Source organism: Colossoma macropomum, unplaced genomic scaffold (assembly GCF_904425465.1).
Source record: "Colossoma macropomum unplaced genomic scaffold, Colossoma_macropomum, whole genome shotgun sequence".
Taxonomy (NCBI): Eukaryota; Metazoa; Chordata; class Actinopteri; order Characiformes; family Serrasalmidae; genus Colossoma; species Colossoma macropomum.
Genome location: NW_023494793.1, coordinates 20744782 through 20757382, shown reverse-complemented (window position 1 = coordinate 20757382; position 12601 = coordinate 20744782). Strand labels below are relative to the sequence as shown.

The following is a 12601-nucleotide window of genomic DNA, read 5'->3' as shown; positions in this document are numbered from 1 at the left end:
CTTATATTTTCACTTGTCTTCTCTCACTTCCCTTAATTCCAACTGATAAAGTGAACAGAGTATGTGCCATGCTTGCAAACCTAAGTGAAATGTCTGAAAAAGTGCTGTACTCATGATGAGCGCACCAATAGAAATGGTCCAAATTGCTTAGAATAAAATCATTTTAAATTAACTTACATTAAAAAATAATTAATTATGTAACCTGGCTTACAATCCACAAGGCCCAATTTGGTTTTGCAAACGATCAGGAACTTCAAATACAAAGAAACCAAGCGCTTCATACATGCATGCAATGTAGCCACGGATGAAAGAGGATCAGGATCTGAGATATATAATATTTTGGTAACACTTCCTATAAATCCTTTATTCATACTGCAGTATAAATGCATTTATAAGGTGTTACGTGGCATATATAATATTTAGAACTTATAATACCAGACATAAGCTTGTATAACTGTTCTTAGATAGTCTTAAATATATGCATAACACTTAATGAAGCTTTACATACTTATGTTGTAATGCACTATAACACTTAATAGAGCTTTACACCAAGCTGTTACAAGATTCAAGTGACTTTTTTATGTCTTTTAAATTTTACAGAATTTTCACTTTAGTAAATAAAACGTTATAGATTATGACAAGTGCCCCTTACAGGCAAAAAATATTAATAAACTGTACTAGTAATAGAGGACATACAACTTAGTAATTCATGTATTTAATAGTATATAATTTATTGTAAAAAATAATAAACAGCATCCTGTTTTCAATATTTTAAGAGGTACACTATTTAGAGGTATATCTTCTGAGCATCAGATGTGTATATATTGCTCTGCTCTATCTGCCAATGTAGGAACTGTTTAAGGCTAAATTAGCGAAGCATGCTTGAAGCCATTGCTAATGCTAGTTCTTTCCTAAATAAAGCAACTGTTATTTACTGTTATCTACTGGCTAGCATAAAGCACCTCTCTGTGCTAACAGTTTAGCTTTGGTTGCTAACTGCTAACAGCATCTGTAGCCAGCTAGCATAGCATTACAGTTTTTTCCAGTTAGCTAAAATATATCAACTCTATCAAATTCACACTACATATAAAAGTGTGCTTAAAAAATGATGCAGGTCTATGTATGCATGTATGCTTGCAGCACAAACATCAAAAGCTTGTTAAAATGCGTTATTGTGCAAAACAGCATTCACGCTTACAATGTTCTTATGAACAGATATTATAATGCTTTATAAAACCTGACATACAACCAGATGTGGATACAACCAGGGATGCACCATTGTAGCAACCAGTTAAAGAACTGACAAATTCAAGGGTTACATGGAAAGTCTTTTAGGCATTAATATCTAAAGCATGTTACAGATTACATATTTATTACAATTTCAAAATAAAGCAAACAAAAACAATGCACTGATTACGTATAAATAATGTACCAAAAGCAAATTCAGTGTAATTTTGCATGTTCTCTATGTTTGCCATTCCCTTATTGACATGTACCATAAAACATACAAAATGAAAACGTGATACTAGAAAAAGCTATGCTCAACAGGATTCCTCCTAACACTCACAACCCTCCATGGGACACATTTTATTATTTATTCTGCTCCCTTTGTGTCCATATTTGGTGTGAAATGTGAGTGACTCCTCAGTAATAATATAGGTAAGTGTATTATTACACAAACATATACATGGAAATGCTTGTATGTGCACTTGATACTTGATACAGAGTACTGAACATTTGTGAGGTGCTGCTAGCATCATTAATGACATAATTTCCCCTATCGGAACCTAGAAAGGATATTCTAACTATTATCCTCTTAACGCAAAAGTCATGTATGTGAATAATGTACAGTCCACAAGGTATTCAATCTCCGAGACATAAAATGTGTTATGTGACTCTTGGAGAAAACTATACAGAATCATAAGCTTCATAAAACAGAAACACTAAAATTTACGATGGCAAACTTTTTGGCTTTAAGCTACTATAGCAATAGTAATGCAAAAACTAAAACTAATTTCCATGGAATGTTCGATGCTTCAGGAGTAGTGGCTGATTTTTACAGTATAAAACCCATATTAAGCTATTTTTCTCTGGAAAACTGAGGGAGGCCAGTGACAGATTGGCAGCAACAGTGACCGTTGTTCTGTTTAACACATTTCCTCTTTCAATATACAGTCTTACACAAAGGTTTGGCCACTCTTAGTCAAACTACATGTTGTCATGAATTGTCAAACTGTAAACATTAATTTATTTGCTAAGTTTAACATATTTGAAAAAATAAAACACAAAACGTGACATGCCCACACTTTTGAATATGTGCATGTTATTTTTCCAGTGTGTTAAATAACAGCAAAGAAACAGTAATTGTGCACTAAAATTTGCAGAACAGTGTTCTCTATAGAGGATGTGTTAACTTAAAAAAGGGAGTCCAAACCTTTACATAAGACTGTATATGATCTAGTAATTTCCCACATTTTCTCCTCCTTCTTGTCATCCCTCAGTGCTTCCATAATGATTAACATTGCTTGTGGTCTCCTGTAAGGTTGTGTGTGAGATTTCCTCTTTGTTTCCCTTGGGCTGAGCCTTGAAGAAATCCGACACACAGAACACCTGTGTGGGGCAAAAAATGTCAATTAAGTTAAGAATTGAAACCATAAGCTTGTAAAGAAAGTCTGTATTAATGGCACTAAATCTCAGTACATTATTAGTACAATTTGGGATAGTATGAGAAATGCTAATAAAAAACAGAAAGCAGTGATTAGTAAATGTTGTTTGACTGAATATAAAATGAAAGCAATACAAGAACACAAACATTTGATGTTTCATCTAATGAACATCTTTTTTTTTGTTTTTGTAAACATATCAAATGTACATATCAATCAAATTTGATGCCTACAACACATTTCTAAAAAATGATCCAGTTTTGAAAGTGAGATTTTTTGCCATTCTTCCTTGTGTCTTCAGCTGCACAACTATACAGAGTTCCTTCAGGTTTTTTGCTTCTTTTAGTTTATAATGCGGCAGACATTCTAAACAGGAGACAGGTCTGGACTGCAGACAGGCTAGTCTAGCACCCGTGCTCTCTGACTATGCAACCATGCTGTTTGTAACGCATGCAGAATGCGGCCTGGTGTTGCCATGTTCACATAAGTATGGAAATCCCTTAAAAATACGCTGTGTAGAAGGTAGCATATGGTACTATAAAATCAGTATGCATCACTTATCATTACCCATACCATTAACACTAATACACCCCATACCATGACAGACGCTGGCTTTTGAACTTTCTGCTTTTAACAATCCGAATGGTCCTTTTCTCTTTCGGTTCTGAGGACACAACATCCATTGTTTTCTTTAAAAATCTGAAAGGTGGACACCTTTTCATTGTGCATCAGTCCATTTTAGATGAGCTGAAGCCCAGAGAAGTTGGTGGTGTTTCTGGATGGTGTTGACATAACGCTTTCCCTGTGCATACTACAGTCTTACCATGCATTTGTGCAGGCAATGATGGATAACATTTATTGACAGTTTGTCAATAAATTTAAGTATTCCTACACCCATGTAGTGATTTCCTTTACAGAACCCAGCCAGATTTAAATGCAGAGCCTTCTAACAGATTGACAGTCATGGGCATTTGGTTTTTGGCATTTACACAAAGAGATTTCTTCGGATGTGCTGCATCTTGATGATATTACGCAACACAGAGGGTGAAACACCCAAAATCTTTGTAATCACTCATTGAGGAATGTTATTTTTGGGCAAAGTGGCAAGCCTTGATCCATCCTTGCTCATAAAGGATTAGGCCTTTCCTGGATGCTCCTTTTATACCCAAGCATGACTCAACTGTATGTTTTTGAACATTAGTTCAAAATTCCTAGTCCTAAATTTGCCCTGTCTCAATGTTTTTAGACCGTGTTGCAGGTAAAATACATGTATATTTACAAAAAAAAAAAGATTGATAAGGTAAAACGTTAAATATCTATGTTTTTTTCTGTTTTCATTTATATACAGGTTGAAGTGGATTTACAAATCACTGCTTTATTTGCATTTCACATACCATCCCAACCTTTACAGAATTGAGGACTGTATTTTGACTCTTGACTACGTAGTATTATTGGAAATGCGAATTACTCACAGTAAATACCGCCACAATGGCTCCCTGTATAAATCCAGTGAGAACATCGCTCCAGTGATGTTTATAGTCTGAAACTCGTGATAGGCCCACATACAGAGATGCAGCAATAAGGAAGAACTGGATAGTTGGCCGTAGCAATCGTGCCCATTCCGCCTTCATTCTTGATTGCATATACAGCTTTAAAAAGTAAAACACAGCAGTATTAATTATAAGCAGCTGATATCTAAATGCAGAGTCAATTCAATATATTTTCTGCATAGGTAAACTACGATGTACTTACTGCAAGGAACAGCATACAGTACATAGAAAAGGATGAATGTCCAGAATAAAATGAAAGCCTATAAAATGATAAAAAGTGATTACTTTTCAGCTTGAGAGAACACAACCATAAAGCTGCAACTACTGCTAACATCAGTAGTCTCAGTGATCTTCCATGATGAGTGAAATGAAAAAAATCCACAAAAGTACATATTTGTACATTTTATTATTAACAACACTATAACTTTGCAGAGACCACATCAAGAATTGTTTTGCAGTACTCACCTGCCTTCATTGACTAATGTTTTGTCTCCTGTGCATGAGAATTTTTCAATGTAGCCTGACTTACAATCCAAAAGGTCCCAGTTGGGTTTGCATACGGTCAGGAAGTGTGGCCTCAGCCGACCGATGGAGTACTTCGCAATGTCAGTCAGGGACTGACTTACTGCTGCTCCAAATATGAAGGAGCCAACTGCTTTGTAAATGCATGCAATGTAGTCATTGATGAAAGAGGATCTGGACCTCAGATATATAGAAAGGCACTCCCCAACAACAATCTGTAGAAAAGATATTTATGGAGATGTATAAGAAACACTGTTTATTGCACTTGTTCATGAAATGAAATTGGACCAATGTTTATATATAAGCAATTTGTCATCCTGTTTTACACTCAATGCAAACTGAATGTTAGTTGGCTAAAATTAGTCAGTGATAAATGTAAAATACCGAGCGCAGATATAAAGTTATTGTAATGAAGCTGGGGTTTTTGAGCTAAACTTCTGTTTGTATAACTGTTCTCATTGCAGTACTTTGGTACCAAGTAGAATTAAATCTCGGTACTTGTGTTTATACTTGAGATTATTAGTAAAAAACTATTACTTCTTACCATTATTTTGAATTTTCTTCTAGCTTATAAATGAAAAAGAACCTTGATTAAAATGTTATAGATTTAGTTTCAAACTGCAGCTTATATGTTCTGCCAAGATGCCAATATGTTAGTTGGCTAATTTAACAAAAAGTAAGCTTCAGACATTTTAAATAAAGATGTGTAAAAATAAAATGTAATTAGTCTCAAGTCTTAAACTTTGATAGCAATGTGAAGTTTTGGTTTATTTTTGTTTGTACAGGTTATTTACCATGATATAGCCGAGCTGATTATGATTGTAAACATACAAAAAAGTAACTACGTCAATAGTTTTTGTCACTAAACAACTTATATACTCTAGCTTGAGTCATTTTTTAAATAATACTTCATATTGAAGTGCATGACTGAATGGGATACTTGGGCCTGTGCACAGAGTGCAAGGAGCCACTTAGGGCTCAAATACTTGGAACAATCCACTCAAGATGGACAAATATTCCTTGAATGTATACAAATGACTAAATAAATGAAATGTATTAATTTTTAAAAAATGTTATTTGCTTTCAGACTCATTTCCAACTATTATTGACTCGTGCCATTCAAATGGGATATTAGCATTTATACTAGCATGTGTGTGGAGCTACTTTTGTATTTGCATTATGTTTGGTTTGTTTTGCAAGGAAAAGAAAAAAAAATTGTGTCTTTTTCTTTTCTTTTTAAATATACAAAGCAATGAAATGACAACCAGGCACCTATTTCACTGCTTTGTTCTGTAATTAGCCCTTTACCCTACTAGTGAATTTCCATAAAAAGTCTACAAAAACAAGCCATAAAACTTTCCAACGCTCTTAATGTAGAAACACATCTTCAGATGTTCACAAGTTCCACATACCAAAGCTGCTTTTGTAATATCAAATCCTTGTGTAAGACTTAAACATTTTAAAAGCAGTGCAAGGTTTACTTCCTCAACCAGAGCTAAGAGTGAATGCTATACTTATTCTAACTAAATGTTTTCTGTAGATTTTCACATTTTCACTCAGTGGAAAGAGACTAGAATTTCTGTAGTGTAAATTTAATTTTAAGGTGTTTGCCCCTAATATTTAAAAATATCTTAGGACTAGTTCACTGAAGTATGTATGGGATGAAGGTTTTTTCACTTTCAGCGTTATAGCCTGAAAGTTGCAACAGGCCTACCTCCATGTTAAAGAACTGGATAATCAGCCATAACAACCAAGCCCATTCTACTTTCATTCATAACTACATGTACAATAATATTAGTGATTATAGCATGTACAAACTCTGGCCTCCATTTGGACCATCTATAACACAGTAAATATGCACATGAGTAGTGAGCAATACATCTCGAATTCCTTTCCTTACATTTAGGTGACTTCTTAGCTAAATTTGCAAGAAGGTGTATGATACTTTCCTATAACGTATACAAAATGAGAACAGACATGAATCTCTGAACTCTGAACAACAATATTTTGAAACTTTTAGGGCTTTGCAAACAAATATCAAAGTTTAGCTATAATGCAAAAGGTACTTACAACAAATAACATGACTGGAATCATTATTCCCATTAACAACTGGTAAGATATAGTATCTTCTTTGAAGGGGTACTTGATGGTGTCATCACTGCAAAAAAATCCTCTTTTGAATGGACTATGCTGGAGATTTAATACTGCAAATGGAAGTCCAGCTGAAAAAAAGAATCACAATAACTTATATTACTTCACCACAAGCGAAATAGTGTTTTAAATGAATAGACAACAATTGACTGAGCAAACTATCACATGGGCTCGCATTCTTTACTGGAATGAATAACCATTGTGACCATGTGCCACCAAGTACAACTTTTTCATGTGACTGCTGAAACAACACAGTGGCTACTTCACCAAGAATGATTGAAACTAGCCATGAACTATAATACTTTGTTTGTTTCCATAAACAATCCTGCTGTGAATCTTAGCATTTTTCCCCAAATGAAATATAGTGTCCCATACAAACACTTCCACATTCCAATAAAATGAAATTAGGCATAGACGGTAGGATCACACCTCTTTTTCTAACCCACTTGTGGGAAGCTGAGGCAGGTGCCATGTTTCAGAACTTTATGTGCACTTCATAACTACCTAACTTACATATCAGTTTCATAGCACTTACAGATGAGTAAGTATTAAGACTAATAATCGATTGATAAACCTAGACTTTAAGATTTTAAAGGGATCTGATGAACTTCCATTGCTATTTCCATTCACTGATCATATGATATCTGATATTAGAATAAGGGTTATTGTCTCCACCTGATATCAGAATAAAAAGTGATAGAAACAGCTATTGAAGAAGCATATAAAGGCTAGTGAAAGACAAAGTGGCACTGACATTATACCAAATATCGGAAATGAAGGAAAAACTGCATTTTCCCTACTTTCAGGACACAAGCAGATTAGCACACATCTGTATATAGTGGCCCCAAAATGATTTTGGACATTTGTGCCATTCCTAAAAATGTATTAAGTTCATTTAATGTAAGAAAACCAAAGTTAAACCAAGTGGCATTTATGTTAAGCAGAACACTCCAAGACTGTAATTTCCTTTCTGGTAAAGTATTCTTTCAAAAGGTGGCTGCAGTTATCATTTGACCAGTTTCTTTGTAGAGTGATGACAAATGACACTGCTGTAAGAAAAACAGCCCCAGACTTTGACGTTTCCTCCTCGGTCAGGGGCAGTTTACTGAACGAGCCATAAATCACAGGGCCCAAAGGGGCTCAAATACTTGGGACAGTCCGCTGCAGACGTAAATATTAGAAGAATGAATCTTGAATATACAAGTTATTAAATAAATGAAATAAGTGAAGGAAGTTATCTGTTCTAAAGCCAATCTTTTAATACTATTAATGACTCATGGGATTTTGTTGTTACTAAACCAGTGAGATCATTTATACCGGGGGTGCACAACTCCAGTTCTGGAGGGCCGGTGTCCTGCACAGTTTGAGAGTTCCCATACTCAAACATGCCCACTAAACTGGGCAATAAACAGATGATGGAAATCACTAAACTGTGCTGAACACTGGCTCTCAAGATCTAGAGTTCCCCACCCCCGTTTCAGGTGGTAAGGGATAGTGTTAGTGTTTACTCTTCCATCACTTAGTTTGGCTTGAAAGAAACTATGATCCAAAATCAACATGAAATATAATTTTATCTCATTTTCATGAGTTTGTTTTGGTTTTGTTTATGCATAACTTTTGGAGTGTGGGGGCCTCCCAAGAACATGGTCCATCTCTGGTCTCCATTACAGTAGCCTTAGTGAAGTCTGGTTGGAGTTCTTCTCTAGTCTTTTCCAATACAAAGAGTCCACCATCAGTTTGATGTTGTGCTGAAAGTGTTTTTCACTGAAACAAACATCATTTTGTTTAACACTTCATGAAGTAGCCTAAAGAAATTTATTAGATTTGAGATGTTTAAGGAGTCCAAATACTTTTTTGGCCAGAGTATAGCTAATGGCGAGTTGCACATGCTTTTAGACTGTTTCCATTTTGCAAAGGAGTAGGCCGCTTATTGTGTATGAGTAAAGTAATCATACGATAAGACAAGCCACACCTTTAAATATAAGCATGTTCAAGATTCATTTTACTATGTACACACATGATAAACTAAATGTGCTCCTGTTCGTGTACCTTCCTCATTTTTGCATTCCTTTGCCTTTTGTCACACCTTGTAGTTCAAATGCTGTTGCAGTCACAGGTTTCTGATTAGAGAATCAGCTTAACATCCCACTGCATGTGCAAATGTACAGAAAATGCAATGTGTCTCGTGGCTTCTATCAGCATGATAGGCACAACAGCACTTAAAGGAGAATTCCACCAATTTTTCAAAATTTCTATATAATTTAGCGGTTAAGACATAACCAACATCATTCAGGTTGGTTTGATGTGAAGTGCTCCATTTGCAGAGGAAATTATAGTCTCAGTTTTCTTTATAGTGGTGGTGATAGGAACCAGGAGTCCTGATGTGTACAATGCAAATGTAACCAATTTATTTACCATCCCATCAAACCACCCATGAACCTTACAGAGCCCCTAAGGGGCTGTGGTTGTTAAAAAATAAATAAAGAAAGAAAAGGTAGATATTGCATTCCCTTGCAATTATTTTGCATTCGGTTACAATAGTTTAGTGTTCCCTTGCAAATGTTTTGCATTCCTTTGCAAATGCAGTAGATTTACTATTGCACTATTGCAAGGGGATGGAAAACTTTTTTGAAGGACTGCAAACATTTTGTAAGAAAACAAAACGCAATGTCGTTGAAAGTATCTTTTTTTTACCTTGAAAAGTCTCCATAGAACCTACACGTATCTTCTGAATTTTTTTTTAATGTAATGTTGATGATGGTAAAATAACGGCCAATCCTGAAAAAGTACGTTTTTTGGAGGGACTATTTTGCCCCAGAACACTCTCCATGTATTCCTCCACCATACGTTTTAGACCAAAACTTTATTGCAAACCTACTGTAAAGCAATGTCTCAGACATCAGGCAGTGTATTTATAACCATTTCATGTAACAACATTCTGTGAGGGAGCCTTTACAGGAGTTAAACTCCTCAGACGTCTGGTTCCTATCACCACCACTGTGAACCATTCTGACTCATTAAGTTTCTCTAGAAAGAAGCATTTCACACCAAACCACTCTAAACGATTTTGCTGACAGTGTTCACCATTTAAATATGCATTTATTTGTATTATTATGCAATAACTTGCAAAATAGGTGGAGTTCCCCTTAATTGTTTAGTCGGTATTTTTAGAGTCGAGCTCCTCAGTTTGAAATCGAAAGGAAGTGAAAGCTTCTGCTGGATGAACTAACCCTAGCAGAGCAGCAGTTGTCGCTACAAGATAAATACGCTGGACGTTACGCTTTCTCAGTAACGGGCTTACAACGTTGGAAACTAACAGTCCTCTTCACTGGGCAGTTTACCGCCTCAGTGGTAAAGCAGGACTGTAGCCTAAGGGCTGTATAGAGTCTCAGCGGGCGTTCAGAAGACCCGGTCCCTGAACATACTCACCGAAGACAACGCAGGTGACGTCCAGAATAATGTAGAAGACCCCCTCTGCTTCGAACATGGTCACAGTCCTAATCGCGCCCCTCGTCCTGTGGCTGAAGACTCTTCGTAGCAGACGCAGACTCACATGTAAAGGCCGCGGGACGCAGCAGCGGAGCTCCTCGACATATCTCTCAAACTATGTGCTCAGCTAAAAATAAGGAAACATGTCCGCTGCAGATCGACTGTGTGATGCGCTTCATGTAGTAACGCCTTGGGTATTGTGATTGAGTTGGAGAAGGAGAGAAATGGTTCGATGTGACCGCTATCCGGTAACGCAACATCGCATGACAGTGAGGTCAATCCCTCACTGAGTCAATCCCTTACGCTCCTCCTCTTCTCCTTCTCTCCTCCTCTCCGCACTGTAAAGCAGAAAAGTCTTTTCCTTTACCGGAACGTGCTGCTCACACCCATTACGTCAGTGACACAGACTAAACTAGAGTAAAGCACTGTAGTCTAGAGGTGCTGTATTCTTTAACTAGTGGCCTAAACAATGTTATATATATATATATATATATATATATATATATATATATATATATATATATAGATAGATAGATAGATAGATAGATAGGTTTAGGGTTAGGGATAGATTTAATAAACTCTTTCACACTGGGATTGAAGTTCAGTTGCATTTAATGGAAATTTTGTTGAATGTTACTTAAAAAACAGACCTGGCATTTCGCTGTTGTCGGAAGAAAACCTCGTATCTCCAAAATGACAACTTCACAGAGAAGGAAAAACTTACTTTACTCTCAATGTAAGTCAAAGGAATCAGAGTTTTTTCCAAGTAATTTTGGGCCGTTTGTTATGGTCTATTTATCATGAAATTTATGTACAATGTAAAGGGTAACAGGTATTTTCAAATTATGCCAAAAACTGAAAAATGTCAAAAATGGAGATACAAGGTTTTCTTCCTACAACAGCGATTTACAAAGCATCTATAGTGGATAATCCAAATAAAGCGTTTCCAATATATTTTTAAAAATACGTTTCACATATATTTTCCTAATACATTTTTCAAATATATTTTTGCAATGCAAAAATACAAAATGTATTTATTAAATATATTTTTAAATGTACTTGTTTGTGTTTGTTATTATATATTTTTCGCTTGTATATAGTTTTAACAAAGGTTAAAGATATATGCGTGAACTGAATGAATTGTACTGACTTTGCATTAACCGTGTATGTAAGATAGCACTCACACAACTTTGACTTTAAACCAAATCAAGTTTGGTTTAAAGTTTGGTTTAAATCAAGTTACCTTGTAAAACAGAAGAATTCTACAGGTCTCTTATTGAGATAACAATGGTGTTCCTGCTTAGACAAGATGAAGTTATCACTAAGACTACTCACTAAATGTAGACTGACGTTCTGATTTAGCTACAAGTGTTAAAAGTCATAGTGTCTTGTGCAGAGCTAAACACAGTGGCCAGTAGATCTGTAGGCAAACCACAGCTGGACACAGCTGAGGTCAGGGGAGAATCAGTTGTGTCACCGCTGATTGCATAGTCTTACAATGTAATATGTTCCACATAGGCTACACTCTCAACCCTGGTCCCAGAGGCCCACTGCTCTGCACATTTTAGTGTTTTTCTCTGCCCCCAACTCACCTGATCCTACTAATCAGCTCATTAACAAGCCTTTACTGAGTTAGAATTGGCATACTGAAGCAAGGAAAACACCAAAATGTGAAGAACAGAGGGCCTACAGGATTCCAGGTTTGAGAAACACTGGTCTAGACCTCAAGTCTAGTCATAGCCAATTACAGTCATCTTCAGATGTACTGCTTATGACACATTTTAGAGCAAGAGTGTCCAAACTTATGCAAGAAGGGCGAGTCTGGATGCAGGTTTACATTTCAATGAAGCAGCAGCACACCTATTTCCATTTGTTTAATCAGTTGGTCTCAGTCTTCATGCAGTGGAGCTCCTGTTTTGTAAGAATGAGAACCTGCAGGCACACAGGCCCTTTGCGAATAAGATTCCTGTCTTAGAGGTACTGCTTACAGTGCTTAAAAGTAATCTTGAGACACTCTTTAAATAAAGTTTAAAGGATCTTCTTTATTTGCTACTTTCCAAAGTTATCATTTATTCTTTTGTATCCATCTAAAAAGTAAAAAAAAAAACAGTAATAACAACCAAGTACAGGAAATGCACCTCAAAAGTACAACAATTGTCTTAAGGATTGTGTATCTTCAGAAAGTTTTAAATAAAAAATGCGAATATAAAAAATCAAGACAGGGTG

General features: G+C 35.9%; 1 protein-coding gene across 1 annotated transcript; it reads right to left on the bottom strand.

Moving 5' to 3' along the window:
* Positions 1–1154: 1154 nt before the first annotated feature.
* On the bottom strand, positions 1155–10707 carry LOC118813443 (phospholipid phosphatase 1). The gene is made up of 6 exons (XM_036578780.1): positions 10316–10707; positions 6806–6957; positions 4679–4950; positions 4416–4473; positions 4136–4312; positions 1155–2610 (listed from the first exon to the last, which is right to left on the bottom strand). Exons 1-6 carry the CDS (start codon positions 10371–10373, stop codon positions 2491–2493), a joined length of 837 nt encoding a protein of 278 aa, XP_036434673.1. The 5' UTR covers positions 10374–10707; the 3' UTR covers positions 1155–2490.
* Positions 10708–12601: the final 1894 nt, after the last annotated feature.